The sequence below is a fragment of the Bos javanicus genome, chromosome 1, assembly GCF_032452875.1.
Source record: "Bos javanicus breed banteng chromosome 1, ARS-OSU_banteng_1.0, whole genome shotgun sequence".
In the NCBI taxonomy this organism is placed as follows: Eukaryota; Metazoa; Chordata; class Mammalia; order Artiodactyla; family Bovidae; genus Bos; species Bos javanicus.
Genome location: NC_083868.1, coordinates 26,472,666 through 26,490,335, shown reverse-complemented (window position 1 = coordinate 26,490,335; position 17,670 = coordinate 26,472,666). Strand labels below are relative to the sequence as shown.

The following is a 17,670-nucleotide window of genomic DNA, read 5'->3' as shown; positions in this document are numbered from 1 at the left end:
CTCATAAAAATGTGTGTAATTATAATTTTAGTAGATTGTAGTTATTTAGAGTATTTATTTTAAAGATTTTGAGGGCAAAGCAAATCAAAAGACCAATAAATATATAGTCCGAGGGATCAAATTTTTAATGGCGGGAACAACAACAATAAGAATAATTAGATGATGGCAAAAAAAATTTTAAATGAAAGCTAAATGAAATTCAAAAATGTTATTGTATAATAGTAAATTTTCATAGAATACAAGAAATATATACCTTTTGCAGCTGTGTATACTAATACTAATTGTGTCTTTGGGGTTCAGAAATATGTGTGGTGAATTACTTGATAAAATTTCATGCTAAAACATGACAGTAAACTTTGGATGTAGAGTATACAATATTTAAAAGAATAAAAAAAAACTATAATTCTTAAAAAAAAAACCTTTCAGCATGCATTCACAATATAGGAAATATTGAAAGAGTCATGAAGAATCCAAATATATGACTATAAAAATAACCCATGGAATTAAGAAAAAGGAAAATAAAATATGGCATTTAAGTAAAAATTGTGATGTACCATAAAGAACAAATCATAGTCTCCACTGAATTTGGATATGAAAATGATGCAACCATGTGACCAAGTCCCTATTCTTCAGAGGTCGGTGTTCTAGTTATCGAGGCAGAGAAGTGCTCACATAATTATAAGTAAAAGAAAGATTACGCTGAGGCCAATAAGACAAGAAAATGACAACATTTTTGTAAATTAATATGAAGAGCTGAGTTATCCAGCATGGTAGCCTCTGGCTTCAGGTGGCTATTTAAATTAAATAAAATACCATTTAAAATCCAGTTCCTCATATGCACTAGCCACATTTTGAGTGCTCAGTAGCCACATGTGGCTATTGTATTAGACAGTGCAAAATAGAACATGTTCATTTCCATATGATAGCACTTATACGGAAATATTGGCAAAAAAAATGAGATTGCCAAAACTATATTGCCATTAAAAATATTTTAACAACTCTTACATGAAGCTTAATACCTAAAAATTAGAAATAAAATTACTAAAAGCCAGATTAATTAAATACCTCTGATCCCTGATCATTTGTTGTTAAAATACAAAGTAATTGAATTCAGTAGGATAGAGAAGTTGCAAATTTTTCTTAAAACTATATTCATTTTTACATCTTAAGTAGTAGCCATGTTAATTCATCAATTCTTATGATATTTAGTTGAAAACTCATCCTCAAGGTGAACTTGTTAATGCTGCAGCCACTATGAATAAAATAGTGGTATTTTTATTATTATAACTTAACTAAATTTTTATTTAAATAATATTTTAGTTTTAAATGATTTTAGTTCTTTCTGCTATTTTAATATTTTCAAATGCAGACCTTAAGTATTTATATATATATATATATAACTTATTTCACTCTTAAATATTTAAATGAAGGAAAAATTAGAGTGAAATTGAAATATTAAATTATTACAGGTGTTATTTGATTAAATTGCCCTGGCTACTGTGATTCATTTGGCCATCATTATTGTCATTTTATATATCTTGAGGTATCATTATGAAACCATGCAAAATGACTATATAATAGCTTTTCTTGATAATGATTATCTTGTGTGACCAAAGGAAAAAACTAATAAAATTCTCCTGAGTATAGTTTACTATCACTTTTCTTCTGTTCCTCATTTTTTTGAATACAGGTATTTTGTACAATATTGAAATCTCAAGTTATTTGATCTGAAGGCAGAAGTTTTTTGGGGGAGGGGGAAGGTCTGCACTCTTAACATATTAGCCTTGTTCTGTTGCTTCAACAGCTAGCTAGTAATTTCAAATAGTTCAGTAACTCCAGATTAGAAAATTTAAACTTGGCACATAAAGATATTCATGTATATATTCTCTTAGTGCATTTCCCATTAATGTGATTGTTAAAGGAAAATTACTTAAATTGAGTTCATTATTTATAAACTACATAACACTAACTGAAGTTCAGAATTATTTAGTCTCCATATAAATTATATATCCTCTCTTACTCCCTCAATTTTTTTTTTTTGAAAGAACATTTAATTCTGTTCTTTAGAAAGGACATAAGAATACTTGGTCCTTTTTACTCATAGTATTTAAGCCCATTTATACTTTATATAACAATAATACTGTGACTCACAAAGCTTCTTACAAGGAAATTTAAAACGAATAACCATGCAGAATGACTTTTTCCTTTTCCTCTCCATTGCACATAGCTGATTGTATAGCAAATTATAACAACCAACTGGATAACAAACAAACAAATCTGATGCTCCCTGAGTCAACTGTTTATGGTGATGTGGACCTTAGTAACAAAATCAATGAGATGAAAACCTTCAATAGCCCAAATCTGAAGGATGGGCGTTTTGTCAATCCATCAGGGCAGCCCACCCCTTATGCCACCACCCAGCTCATCCAGTCAAACCTCAGCAACAACATGAACAATGGCAGTGGAGACTCTGGCGAGAAGCACTGGAAGCCATCCGGACAGCAGAAACAGGAAGTGGCACCAATTCAGTATAACATCATGGAGCAAAACAAACTGAACAAAGGTAAAGAGACTTGCCTTTATTCCCACCATCTTCTGTATTGGCTTCCTTAACCTTTCAGCAGTACATGCCAAAGCTCGTCTGGAACTTGTGAGTGAAATCTGTCTTTTGTCACTAAGGTTTTCTGATTTCTTTGGTTTCAAAATTTCCAGTGTCAAAAAGTTAATTAGCACAACAATAACCTTGGAAAATTGATTTTATAATAATATATAAGTATTTCCAAATGGTTTTGAGATTAATTTAAATTTAATCGTAGGTGAGGGATTGCTCCAGACAGAATCTTTTATTCATAAGGCAGATGTACAGCCGTCACAATACCTCACCTTTTAAATAAATAGACTCTCCCATTCTTTCCACTCGAGAATGGAAGATAATTGCTTCTACATGGTCATATAAATGAGTGGCATTTTTATATCAAACTGAAAAAAAATAATTAGGCTTGAACTGGAGAAGTGGTTCAATTTTTTATATTTCTCCTACCTCTTGTGGTTACTAAGACTGCTGCAATGTATGATTTTAGACCCTAAATTTCTTTGACCTGATTGAAGTCTGTCAGGGTAGAACCTAAAGTAAATTGAGTTCAGTGTTAACTTATAGCTGCAGAATAGTATTTTATGGCCTGAGTGGAATGTTTCTCTATTGTAAATGGGTGAGTTGGAAGGGATAGGTATTTGATTTTCTTGTAGTTCCTTTAGGTTACTGCTTTAATAACATGATTTACAAAATTATACCTCTAGAAATAAAAGGAATGCTCTAATTTGAATAAGTCAGGACAGTTTGTATGAGTGTCCAGGTAAAGGATACATTTAATTGCAGATAATTAGAAATACAGATTTCCTTTTTTTTAAGCTTGAGTTCAAAGCTAAATGTATTACAGTTGGAAATTACCAAGAGATAGTATTATATGTTTTACTTTAATAAGTCACTCATCTTGCTTTATTCCCAGTTTAAGAAAACATTTGATTGGTATAATAACCCAATTCAATAGATATTTTCTAACCATTTTTTTCTTGAAATATAGTTGAGATACATTCTTACAGCAGTTACAGGTGTACAATGTAGTCATTCACAATTTTTAAAGGTTACACTCCATTTATAGTTATAAAATACTGGCTACATTCCTTGTGTTGAACAGTATATCCTTGTAGCTTATTTTATATATAATACAGCCGTTAGTCCCTTACCTGTATGCCCCTCCCCTTTTCTTCTCCCTGCTGATAACCACTAGTTTCTTCTCTGTATCTGTGAATCTTCTTCTTTTTGTTATATTCACTAGCTTGTTGAATTTTTTAGATTCCAACTATAAGTGATAACATGCAATATTTGTCTTTCTCCATGTGACTTTTTTCACTTAGCATAATATGTGAGTTCATGGCAAAGATGAATAGGAGAGGTTCTGTAATCAGAGAGTTTACAGTGGGGATTCAAACTATTGTCATATTATTCCTACAGAGTATATAGCTTTATTGTCGACTTTGGAAAGGTCTGACAGTCCTCTGTACAAATATTTCAGAGCTGTGATAAATTGTTTATACTGCTTATAAACAGACTTGGTATGTCAAACTATAATAAAGACACTGGAATGCAGCTAGACTGATAGATTATTACTCAGTACATTCCAGGGGTGAGTTTTTCGCTCGGATTTTCACCTCTCCCTCAGCAAGCAGAAGTATTTGTGGAAGACTGAGATACTTCGTCTTCTTATCTGTATTTTTAATTAGACATAATCTTCCTGGCAAGTTTCAGGTTTATGTTTTATTATTTTTTAATGATTCACAGACATGACATTTTCCCGATTTATTGTTATTAAAATTATTTTGTTACCATATTTTTAAAGATAAGAAGTCAAGCAAAGCTGACTTATGCCTTAGCTGATTTATAAGTGTTTTAAAGAGAAGAAATAGTCCCTGGTGGGATTCATTCACACTTATGTTTACTCTGATTCATGTAAAGAAGACACAAAGAGTTTATATTTTACATATCTTAAAGTAGACATGTTTAAAGATCTTTATTTTTTTCTTGACCTTTCATCCTAAACACATGTCCATCTTAGCAAATGATCAATATGATAATTTAAAAGCTTAATCCTTGGTAAATGATTGAGGCACCAAAATAAATGTATAACATTTTTCATTTCATTTTCCATCTGACATGTCCAGATTATCGTGCAAATGACACAATTGCTCCAACTATCCCTTACAACCAGTCATATGACCAGAATACTGGAGGATCCTACAACAGTTCAGACCGGGGAAGTAGTACATCAGGTAAGTAAGGGAAACCAAGGAGAAGGCCAGTCTCTCCTTTAAAGAGATGGTACATTCCTTTAGCTTGAATGTTAATGATCTGAAATATGACATGTCTAATCACTTTATATGATTTGAATCTTCCAGGCATAGGTCTTGTCTCTGCAGTGTGAACTACTGTCCACTCATTGAACCATTTTATGTTCTATTTGGTAACGAAGATTGAGGCTCCTATGTTCTTCCTTTTTAAGGAGCTCTATTAAAGCCAGAAGCATGACTGAATCTTTAAAGGCAGTTGAAACACTTTTTCCATCTCAGCAAAAACATAACTAAAAATATTGTACATACAGTTAATCTGCTATGTTACCATTTGAAGGTAGTCTGTTAAAGCATATGAAACTTCAGCACACTTGAGTAGCTTTTTTGATTCTTCAAAAGCCCAAGAGATAGTATCATAAGATTTACGTACAATTGGAACCTGCCTCAGTTAACGATCTCTCTATCCCTTGCTTAGTTCCTGCTCTAAAATCTCGTGAAGCAACCTCCCGATGTCAGCATGTGCGAGCCTCAGAAGCCACACCGCGGCCTCTCCCCTGTGGTTTCCATGCTGTTGCAGCTGTTTGCCAGCTGTTTTCCTGATAGCGGCTGCAGATGGGAGCTTGCTGGCACTTAAGCCCTGTTTTTCTAATTAAAGGCGGTTCATTATTAGAACGAACATGTGGCAAGTCACACCACAATGAGGACAAAACCAATTGATCTTGACTCTAGTTTGTTTCTCCAGGAGAGGGTAGATATATTACTTCCTAGCAACTGGATTAAAGTTGCCAGTAGGTGCTTTTAGCCAAATGTCTCTACCCCTCTTCTGTAATGAATATGGTATTTGCATTTTACCATCTTGCCTTGATGAAGGCATGCTGATTTGGCATTTTGTAGCCTGTGTTTTGTCACTGATTGAAATTGTTCCTAGTTGAATTAAGGAGGTTAGAAATAGCTCTATACCTTTTTAGATCTACTCTTGTTTTACTGTGTATTGTTTGATTGTTTTTAACAAATCTTATCAAATGACTTTTTATATTTTTTAAAGTAAGTAAACTCTAAACTATAAAAAAAAGACACTGGAAAAGAGCTAGACTCACAGATTATTACTTAGTACATTCCAGGGGTGAGTGTGCTATTTGGATTCTCACCTCTGCCTAAGTAGGCAGAAGCATTAAGCATTTTTAAAATAAGAGAAAATTTTCAAAGATGTCCTCTTGGACAACTATATAAAGTGTTTTTATATTTGATATCCCATGCCATTTCTTCTTTGAATTCTTAGGCACTTAAAGAGAAAAACGTCTTAATGAAAAAAAAAAGATTCTGGGTTGTTATTCGATTGCCTTTCTCCATCCCTCAGTTTCGATACATAGATCCTGATGTTCTGCTGCTACTTGGTATTTAGTATTCTGTGACTATGCGGTAAAAAGGCCCCATGATGTGAAATCTGGTGGTAATTAGGGGAGAGAATGAGGCAATTAAATGAAGTAAAGGCGAGATTTGTGGTGTAAGGCCTTTCAGGACAGGTAGAGTTGTTACAGTGGATGAGCGCCAGGAAATCAAGACAAAGGCTGTGGGTACAGTCAACTCCTCAGTACACGCATAGCCACTCCAAGACAGACAGGTGAGCGGAGGCAGAGAGAAAACAGGCAGAAGCCAGGCCATCATAATTTATAAGTAACAGCCTGTCCCTCAGCCCACACTTGGTGCAGTAACAGACCAGTGCAAGACGTGTGGCCTCACAAACACTGTCATTTCAAAATTCCCAAGGGACTTAAAAAATAAGTCTCATTGAATATATTCAGACCTGTTTCATGTACTGTGTGAGCTGGAGCTGTTTCAGAAAGGTTTTTTTTTTTTTTTTTTTTTTAAAAAAAGACAATTCACTCAATTTAAGGAATCATATAAGAAAAATATACTCATTGTCTGTAATTTACGTAAGAATGTAGAATATATCCTATTGGAGGAGGAGGATAATGACCATTTTATCTCCAAATATCTTTTGACCTAACATTATTTTAAAATGAATATACCAAAATGTGCAGCTACCTATGTTTAAAGAATATACCAAATCTAATACCAGAATGTTGGGCAACTTGAATAATTGAGCTATTTTAAACTTCTAACAATGTTCAAGCAACATTATTTCACTCTAAGCCATAATTTTATAGAAACAGTGGCTAGAAACACTTCGGCTCCTTTTTAAAAACCATTTTTCTGCTTCTTTTGTTGTTAGATATATTAGTTCTTCCAGCAATTATTTTCATCTGCACCTGTCTTTCTGACAAAAACTAGTAATTTCATTGTGCCTAAAACGTTTCAGTGGACAAGTACAAATTATATATACTCAGTAATTTAATGCAACAGTGGAAATGTAATAGATCGTATCCGTATCATATTGTATTTTAGGTTCCAGCAATTAAATAATAGAAAGGCACTTCAGAAAGTATGTCTACAGCTCATTTGTTTTAGATGATAATCCATAATGCAATTAATTGCTGTAGGAAGATCACTATTAATGATATGACTTATAAAAATTCATTTATGGTTTTATTGCTCGTTCACTATTTATTTTGCAGTTAAACTTGTCAGTATTCTGCATTTTCTTTTGTACAAAGTTCTGTTTAAAATTTAAGAAGAAAAGTGTGTTTACCTCTGTATATGAATTATAAGATCATATTTACAGAACATAATCTGTGGATTATTAATAATATGTGGATTATTAATCTGTGGATAATAGAAAAGGCTTAAAATTCAGAAATAAAAGTTGTCTTTTGTTTCTTTTCAAGGGAGTCAAGGGCACAAGAAAGGGGCACGGACACCCAAAGTGCCAAAGCAAGGTGGCATGAACTGGGCAGACCTACTGCCCCCTCCCCCAGCACATCCTCCTCCTCATAGCAACAGTGAAGAGTACAGCATCTCTGTAGATGAAAGGTAAGAGGGATTTTAGGGCAGATGTAAGTGGAGCAATAGGATTCCCTAAACCAATATTAAGTAATTACTAAACTAAATCAACCAGGGAGACTGATTCTTAAGGTCCATGGACATTTTCTCTGAATAAAACAATATTGATGGGTCAGGACAACTTAGAAACCCTCCTCAGCTTTGCAACAACAAAAGGAATTCATATCTTAGAAGCTTCTTTTGGAACTCAGAATCATGAGTCATGAATACATATACATACACACACACACCCCCACTCACCATACACACACACACACAGTTTACATATTTATAAGTATTTTAAATTATATACATATATTTAACATACATGGTCATGACTATATATGAGATCACTTATATATCACTATATTTGATTTTGTATTTTTCAAATATCAAAACTTCTGTTGTATATCTCTGAATTTTCATAAATTAAGTGTATGGATTTATACCACAGCTCCAGCATCCTGAAAACTGTTTGCTCTCAGATATTATCACATTCTGCTGAAAACTGTAGAAGTTTAAACTTTGCTGAATTGTTTCTCACAGATTTAACGAGTGTAAAGAACCCACAGGACAGCAATTAGAGAGTTAGCATGCTTCTTCCTCACTCCAGGGTCTGTAGAACTAGATGTGGTACCACCCAACAAAACAAAAACAGCAGCTTCACTCAGCTGATAGTGGAAGAGAGCTCCTTTGATATAGAGAATTAACACAGAAAGTGCAAAATCGGCCTGAAAATAGTCTTTCTAAAGACTGCTATTGAAATGAAGACATTGTTCTTTCATTCTCCACAAAAACAAAACGAAAAACAGTTTTAGAGTTCCAAGTATGACAGGAAACAAAGTCTCTTTACTTTTATTTTCTAATTACTGAATTCACAAATACTGAACCATTGATCCTCAGAAAAATGCAAGGTTAGGTTCCTTTAAGCTCTGGTTACATCTTGGTCAGTCTATCCATAAGAAGAGCTTCCCTGGTGGCTCAGGTGGTAAAGAACCTGCCTGCAGTGCAGAAGACCTGGGTTCAATCCCTGGATAAGAAAGATCCCTGGAGATGGAAATGGAGATCCATACATACCTTCTTTTATATGTTTTTTGTTTAAAGACACCTTATTTAATATATATTGTTGATTAATTAACATTGAATTCACAGCCAATAGCACTGTAAGTCATTCCTGAGCAAAGCTTACCTAATTCACATATTTTCTCCATTGAGGCACATTATAGCCTTTTTGCCCTTGGGAACCCCAGACAGTCCTAAAGAAGTACACCTGGGGGTCATTTTTACCAGGGAACTCACCATCATGAGGGCCCCCTGGTGGCTCAGTCAGTAAACAATCTGCCTACTAGTACAGGAGACCTGGATTTGATCCCTGGGTCAGGACAATCCCCAGGAGCAGAAAATGGCAAGCAACTCCAGTATTCTTGCCAGATTATACAGATACTTGACTGTGTTGTTTAGGTCCTCATATTTTATTCTGTAGGCAACTAAAGAGCCACTTATTACCCTAAAACAGGTGACTAACTGGAAAGTGGTGCTCATTATAGTAAAAAGCAATGTGAGGATGGAGAAAAAGGTATAAATTCTAGAGATTTTTAGAAGTAGAGTATGAATGAACTGGGGAACAGTTTAAGGTAGAAGAGAGGAATGTCAAAAGGAGTACAAGAGACATAGGAAACACAGGAGGAAGTGTCACAGATAGTGGGATTTGTTCATTAAAAGAAGATATAAAGGTACAAAGAAATCATGTTATATGAGCATCAACTTTCCTGAGTTCTGGTAAACAAGGTAGAGAATAAATAAGATAGAAGGGTAACATGACCACAATTTATATAATGCATCAAGTTACTGCCATTTAATTCTGTACCCTGAGATAAAAGAGAAAGGAACAAATGTTCGCCAGATTCATTTAGAGCTTCCGCATAGCTCTAGCTATGGAGGAGAGGGGACATTTTATAGTTTGTTGATTATTTTATTTATTGTGTTTTTCATTCACCATCCCAAGTGCAAGCGAACTATACTATATTTTGTGCCCAACCAAAGAAATAGTTTGGTTTAAAATCATCTATTTTATGATTTGGTTTAAAATCATCTATTATGATTTTAGAGGAAAAGTAGATTGTATTGGGCTAATAAGTTGATCTTCAATGTGTCTCCCTCCAGAGGGATTTTCAAGAGTAATTTTTCTCAGAATTTAGCATATTGTCTTTGGATTATTTTCAAGACCATCCTGAATAGTCCTTTAGAGATCATGTTGACTTGGAGGGATTGAAGAGATCAAACACATTTGGGGTTTACTAAATTAAACTTTGTTAGATTTCTTTATTGCCTGACTTCTCAGAGCCTATGATGAGCCAACTGAATTGTAATCCCATGGAGAAAACTTTGTTATCTATAGCAACACACACATCTTTATGACAGTGAACTATTAAAAAAAAAAAAAGCTCTTTTTTTGGAAATTCTTATTTATTTATTTATTCATGGCTGGACTGGGTCTTTGTTGCTGTGTGTGGGCTTTCTCCCATTGCGGGGAGCAGGGCCTGCCCTCTAGTCATGGTACGTGGGCTTCTCACTGTGGTGACTGCTCTTGTTGAGGATCATAGACTCTAGGTGCAGGGGCTTCAGTAGCTCCAGCACACAGGCTCAGTGGTTGTGGCACACGAGCTCAATTGCCCAGCAGCATGTGGAATCTTCCCAGACCAGGGATTGAACCTGTGTCCCCTACATTGGCAGGTGAGTTCTTAGCCACTGGACCACCAGGGGAGTCCCAACAGTACCTTCTGAAGGTGGCCTGAACATTCAGATTTCAAAAGCAATTCAATACTATTTCACTAACTCTACAGATAGTTCATTGGAATAACCTGAAGTGAGTCTAAGCGTCCTTATGATTTGTTCTAGCTATGACCAAGAAATGCCATGCCCCGTGCCCCCAGCACGGATGTATCTGCAACAAGGTGAACTAGAAGAGGAGGAAGATGAACGAGGTCCCACTCCCCCTGTGCGGGGAGCCGCCTCTTCTCCGGCTGCCGTGTCTTACAGCCATCAATCCACCGCCACTCTCACGCCCTCTCCACAGGAAGAACTCCAGCCCATGTTACAGGATTGTCCCGAGGAGGTGGGCCATGGGCAGCACCAGCCTGACAGGAGGTACGGGGGTCATTCGGCTTCTTCACTAACAGATTGGCTCATTTCCACTCGTAAGTGGCATTTACAGAATGCTCTTACCCGAAGTACTTTTCAGGTCACGTGGGCCTTTTTTTTTCCAGTATCATCACAGAGGAAGCCCTCCCTGGTAATTAGCATATCAAGTAATATTGTTGATCGTAACATTAGATTAATTGATCCCAGTGAACTTGCAACCATAAAATAATGTGCCTTAATTCTCACCCACTTAGGATAATTGCATTCATAAACACATGGATACCATGTAGTAAATATATGGGTTGCTAATCATTTTTTTTTATCTTATAACATCTTATTGATGACGGGTGGTTTTATATTTTAGTTTTCTTTATGCGTGGCCATGCCATATCTTTAGTCTGTGAAGGAGAGATTTTCCTCCAGTCTTTGCAAATTCAGACTGCAGAGTGATTTGTTCTTTAAAAGCTATAACGTTACAGGATGAATTTGGTATATTCATTTTGTATTGACTTCAGGTATCTTTACTTTGGTTGAGATTAAGTTAGCTTACAGTCCTTTTGTCTAAGCTACTAATAGTATGTTTCACATTACTTTTCAAATTACCTATTTCCTCAACATCCTCCTCTGTGTTACAAATGGTACCCAGTATCTTCCTCCTGGCAAACTCTTCTTTGTTCTTTTGAAATGGTCAACCTCTTTACCTTTCTTGATCATGATCAAAAATCAGCTTTGTGTGTGTGTCTTAGATTTTTTAACCTATGTATTCAGCATTGCCAACCAGCACGTTTGTTATGCACAAATCCTTCACTTGTCATTTCTACCACATAAAAGCTATTACTGCATCATGTCAGCACTTCTCTCATTGTTGATGATTTTGTTTGTAGTATTTTATTGTCCTTGACACATTATATATATATATATATATTATTTTCTGTATCCCTAATTTCATTTGAAACTGAGTATATTATTTGCCTCAGAAGATCTCCCCTCAATATTCTTGAATGAATAACAAGTTCTGGTTTATGCTGCTTGAATTCTGTAGATCAAAACAGAATTTGCAGTGCTTTGAACTATTCTATCAGTAAGAGGTTATTACCAAATTTAACTGATATACTCTGTAAAATGAAGGAAGTAGTTAAATTTTCTTCTGCGTGACAAGGGGGAAGTCGGATTGCCAGACATTTAAATTTAATGTTATTAACCCATGGAACTTCAGGAAGATTGAGAACAAATAAGACATCTCTTTTCCCTATTAAGGTCACAACCATCTCTGCTGCCACTCTTATTCAGAGAAAATGAGATGCTAATAGAGGCTGTTAGCTCTGAAATATCTCAACATTCTTTTCTCATTCTTTCAAATTACCTATTTCCTTAGCATCCTCCTCTGTGTTACAAATGGTACCCAGTATCTTCTTCCTGGAAAGCGCTTCTTGTTTTCCTTAGGTCAACCTCTTCACCTTTCTTGATCGCAATCAAAAATCAGCTTATCTATCTTGCCTTTTCAGCCTTTTCCTCTTGATTCAATCCTTTCTCCTTATAGTTAACCCTATTACCTTTTAAACTTCCTTTAGCCTCCCCTTTTTTATGCTGCTCTTGGTCTCTCCTACTCTGTAGGATTCTTTGGTCACTTTACTTTCCTAATTCTTATTCACATCTCAGTCCTCTGAATGCTGGCTTATACCATTTGCTTCTATCAGGCTTATTTGGCAAAACTAATACAATTATGTAAAGTTTAAAAATAAAATAAAATTGGAAGAATTAAAAAAAAAAAAAAAAAAAAAGAAAGTAACCACTGAATCATCAATATAAAGCCTTCTCTAAAATTTTTTCTATTATCTTACTACCATTCCCCCAATTAAATTATTCACCAAGTCCCTTCATTTCTAACTCCAAAATACTCTTGATTTTGTTCCTACGTTTCCTTTCCTAGAGCCCCTAAGGCAGGCCCTCAGTCCTGGTCCCTTTAAATACGGTTGTATCCCTGTATCGATCACCACTTACCTCACCTTCTCTGTCAACTCTCCACATTGTTTTTCTTTACCCACCAGTCTAGTAATGTTACTCCACATTCAGAGTCAAGTCTTACTATTTAGCCCTGTTTTAATACCTTTTACAGTCCTTTTTCCTTTACTTACCTCTTCCCTCCCAATACTTCCACACATCCACTTTTCTAATTAGTCTGTTTGAAATTCCCTGAATTTACCTTGAACTCACCAACACCTTGTCAGCAATGCCATGAACCAGCCCACAGAAGGCAGTACTGGAGCTAGCGGTGGGGGCCATGACTGTCACCAAAATCCTCAGTGTCCTCACTGAGCACAGGTGTCTTGGTACATGCTATTTCTCTTGATGGCCTGGCCAGCATTTCTCATCTTTCCAAGCTCTGTTCAGATGTACCACCTGTGCAACTTTCTTGTTGCCTGGCAAAAATCTGCTCATCTTGTTCTTTACTCTTCATAATGGTCTGCTCACCACTCTGCTACCACAGTAATCAGGTTTTCATGTTGCGTTAGCGCTGGTGATTTGTGTCTCTTTCCCTGTTTAAGTCAAAAGCTCTTTGAGAGCAATGCTTATGTCCCGTTCCCGTCATCAAGTTCCACAAAGCTTTCTTCAGTAAAAATCTGATAAACGGAATCTTTTACTAGAGGAGAATGTGAAGTTGACTTACTTGCTACTGTTTTAGGGGAGTGAATTCAAGGTGAACGTGTATACTTGGGAAATGCACTGGGTATCTGTACCCAAAATCCTCTTTGACTACATTCAGCCTGTTTTAAAAGGTATGACTTTCAGTCTATGAAGGTATTAAGAATCGTATCTCCAGGATTGCTGCTGGAAATAACCCTGGGCACTAAGAAGAAGTAGATGAAAGCCCATGGGACTTCCCTGGTGGTCCAGTGCTGAGACTCCGTGCTTCCAAGGTAGGGGGCACAGGTTCAATCCCTGGCTGGGGAACTAAAATCCCACGTGCTGTGCAGCACGGGGAAAAAAAATAAATAATAAAATGTTTAATTTGCCTGAAAATATTTTTGAAAAAGAAGTAGATGAAAGCCCATTAAACAAAAAACTATTACTGCTCTTCTTTGCTGAAGGTGTATCCTACATGTTTACCCTAGAAATTTTTGAAAATACAGATAAAGTGAAAATACAAAAGTACCAAGGATCTCTGTAGTCAGAAATTGTCACTGCTAAGTCCTCAGTAAAGATCTGTTCTGACCTTCATCTTTATATAATCTCACATTGCTTTGAATTTGTGATGTGATGATATATTTGCCAATATAATCTTATAAAGTACTGTTTTTCACTGAAAAGTGAATTTTTCCATGCCAATGACTATTTAGATATTCACCTTAAACAAAAGAGTACTATTATTTATTTTAAAAATTCCTCAATATTAGACATATGAGTCATGTCTAGTTTTTTGATAGTATACATGATCCTGTAATCCCCATCTGTAGTGAAGTCTTTGAGTCAAGCCTCTTCTCAAACCCTTAGCCTATTCGGAAACCTACCCATTTAGTAGATGACTTCTGTTTCTTGTCACTCCACTAATGATACATTCATTAAAGACAGATAGTTATTTCTCTATAAATTTCATTCCAAAGAATCAGACCCTTATAGCCAAGTACCCGTTCCTGCAGATTTTTACTGCTTGATGATCACACAGAGCAATGCACGTATCTCCAGCCATAAAGGCACTTTCCTACTTCCTCCAGCCATTTTCTCTTGTCTGTATTCCGGTAATGGTCCATAAGTGGTCTTGTTGCCTTTAGCCCTGCCCTTTCTTCATCCTAATCGTCTTGCTGCAGACGGTGCCGAGGTATTTTCCTAAAATGCAACACTGATCAAGTCACTCCACTGCTTAAAATCTCTCAGTGACCTCTCATTTCCCTTAGAATAAAGGCAAAATTCCTTAATGGAGCAATCAAGGCTCTTTGTGATCTGACCCCTGCGTGCCTCCCCATGCTTAGCCATTTTCACTCCCCTCCTCGCTGTGGCCGTTGCCTTTACTCCAGATTTCCAAAGAGTCAAGTGCTGGAACACCCAGCACTCTCAGCCATGTTGAGGTCTTTCCACTGGCCATCTCATCTTCCTGGGACACCATTATCCCCTGTCTTTATGGAGCTAATACTTGTGTATCCTTTCCATCCAAGAGTAAATGGAAGATACTCTCCAGACAGTCTTTCCCTGATGCCCCAGCTCTAAGCTGGAGCCAATTCTACATGTTCCCACAGTGCCCTAGATATCTTCTATCCTGGAGCTTGGAGAAAACTGCATTATCACAGCATGTTTAATTAACTGTTTGTCGCCTCCACTAGACTATAAGTCCCTTTAGTCAAGGATTATGTCTGTTTTATTTAATTGAATTTCTAGCATAGTGCCTGAGTCCTGTTTCTAGTGCTGCCTATGAACAACACTAAAATGTCATCACCTAAAACCATTTTCTTTTACTTGCAATCCACAAGTCAGAAGTTCTGAAAGGATTCAACTGGGTAATTCATCACCAACCCACATGGCCTCTTCTGGTCTTTGGGCTGCGAGATCTACTTCCAAGTTAGATTCTTCACTCATATGTCTGCCATCTCAGGGTTCCATGGCCTCTCTCTCCACATGCAGTCTCATCTTCCAGGGTCTCCCCACCATAGCCCAGGCTTCTCATAACACGGGGATCTCAGGGGAGTGGCATTTCTTTCATGGCAGCAGCCTACTTATAAGTCAGGGAAAAGAAGTTGCCAGGCCAGTTAAGAGCTACATTCAGAACTGGCACAGTCTGACTTCTGCCATATTCTATGGTCAGAGCAGTTGTGGGATCCACCCAGATTCAGGACATAGAACTAAACTCCCACTCTTGACAAAGGGATGGCTAATTCTCATCCCAGAAGACCATTGTGGATAGAAGATACTGTTATGAACATCTTTGTAAAATACAGTCTGCCATGGCCTGGTGGCATAGTTAGTTTATTAAATGTGAGTGCCTTAAAATTGAATATTTCTGTATTAAAGTGCAAACTGTAAACCATTACCTAAGGTCTTATTTCTTGTGATTCCTTTAGTCTTGAACCTAGAAGTTTCTTCACCATAGTTGATACAGAATAAATGTTTAAAGAATGAATACATATTTTACTTTTATGTTTATTGATTATGGACATTATAAATAGTGTAATGTACATGAATAAGAAATTACTGAGCTAAAACCATATAACTGCAATATTTAATTAGATAAGTATTTCATACTAGCATTATTGTAGATAATACAATTTTGACATTCTAATGAGCTTCTAAGGTATTCCATTTTTGTCTAAAACTAGATAAACTAAACTAACATAATAGTAATCTTTCATCTCTCTTTTCAGCCTATGAAAATAATATAATTAAATGTATTTGCATATATTGTTTTCAAAAGTATCTGATACTATTGGGTTTACTGTAGTTATAGAATAGGAAATTCACTGATATCTTATTAGTATAGATGAACTGAGTATGATATAGTTGGAAGGAAAACAAGTCAAGGAAAAGTAAATATCTTGTCTGTTAAAAACTGGGGAATAGTTAATCATACAAAATATTAAAGCTATACCAGTTTTAGGAAAAAATCGAAGGTACGTATTTTCTCCCTTTCATCTTTTGCCTGGCAAATGGTTTATGGTAAACTATATAGATACTTGCTTTCATAAATTAATGGAATTATCCTCTTTTTCTCTTGAACATGTTTATGAAGGCATCATTTTTGCAGGAGCCTAGAGTATTGAGATTCGCAGCCATATCCTTGTACATTATTTCAGAAGACACTGAAACCCCGCAGAGGGAAAAATTGAGGGCAGTTGAGGCTTATTTGTGGCAGGTCCCACTTGAGTACTGCATCTTGAAATAGCTTTTTGGTTTCAAATAGAATATATTACATATTTCAAACTGGACATGTTTATCACACGTTCCCTGGGCTTGCCTTATTTACAGATGGTTTGAATAAAATTTTCTGTCTTTCCCCAGCATTTGCCCAGGGTGTTGGTAGTTAAAAGCCAGTCCTCATTTAACATGAAGATGTTTTGGCTTCACATAATGTGACTTATCCACATACAACAATGCTGACATCTTTTCATTGTGAAGTTGGCTGTCCTATATCCCTTCATAGATGGTCAAAATAGCTCCTTTTGTGCTAAAAAGTCTTACACGTATTTAAAAAAAGAAGTTTCTTGTGGTATTTTGGATGTGCCTGTTGACAAAGGCTGTAAATTGACTTTTAAGTATGGTATTTTATTGCAATCCAAATTAAACAAAGGTTTTCCTCCTGTGTGTATAACATACTCCATATTGAAGCAATTATCCATTTTAATCTCTTAAATAACTTCAGCTTTGGTACATTGTTCATATTTCTTCTAGTGCCACACACAGATGCATTAGAAACCACCCAGAAATGAAGAAAAATAACACATTTTACTAAACAACTGTGTATATGTATATATCAATATGTTACATATGTACGTACATCTGTGTACATGTGCATGCGTGTATGTGTACTACGTCACGTCAGTCGTATCCAACTCATTGTAACCCTCCTATGCATGGGACTCTCCAGGCAAGAATACTGGAGTGGGTTGTAGTGCCCTCCTCCAGGGGATCTTCCTGACCCAGAGATCGAACCCACATCTCTTACATCTCCTGCATTGGCAGGTGGGTGGGTTCTTTACCACTCACACCACCAGGGAAGCCTGTATATGTGAATATATATGTATAATAACACCGTACCTA

The 17,670-nt window shown here is 36.1% G+C and overlaps 1 protein-coding gene across 9 annotated transcripts in view; it reads left to right on the top strand.

Annotated features, from left to right (window-relative positions):
• The window catches only part of ROBO1 (roundabout guidance receptor 1), a 1,287,230-nt gene that overhangs the window by 1,243,511 nt on the left and 26,049 nt on the right, over positions 1-17,670 (top strand). For 5 of the 9 annotated variants that reach the window (XM_061430941.1, XM_061430862.1, XM_061430774.1 and 2 more), the window contains 4 exons: positions 2,228-2,563; positions 4,720-4,827; positions 7,632-7,776; positions 10,684-10,932. In XM_061430941.1, coding sequence (XP_061286925.1) covers positions 2,228-2,563; positions 4,720-4,827; positions 7,632-7,776; positions 10,684-10,932 — 838 coding nt within the window. The remainder of the gene's footprint in view (positions 1-2,227; positions 2,564-4,719; positions 4,828-7,631; positions 7,777-10,683; positions 10,933-17,670) is intronic. The other 4 variants (XM_061431116.1, XM_061431023.1, XM_061431243.1 and 1 more) reach the window with 1 other exon arrangement.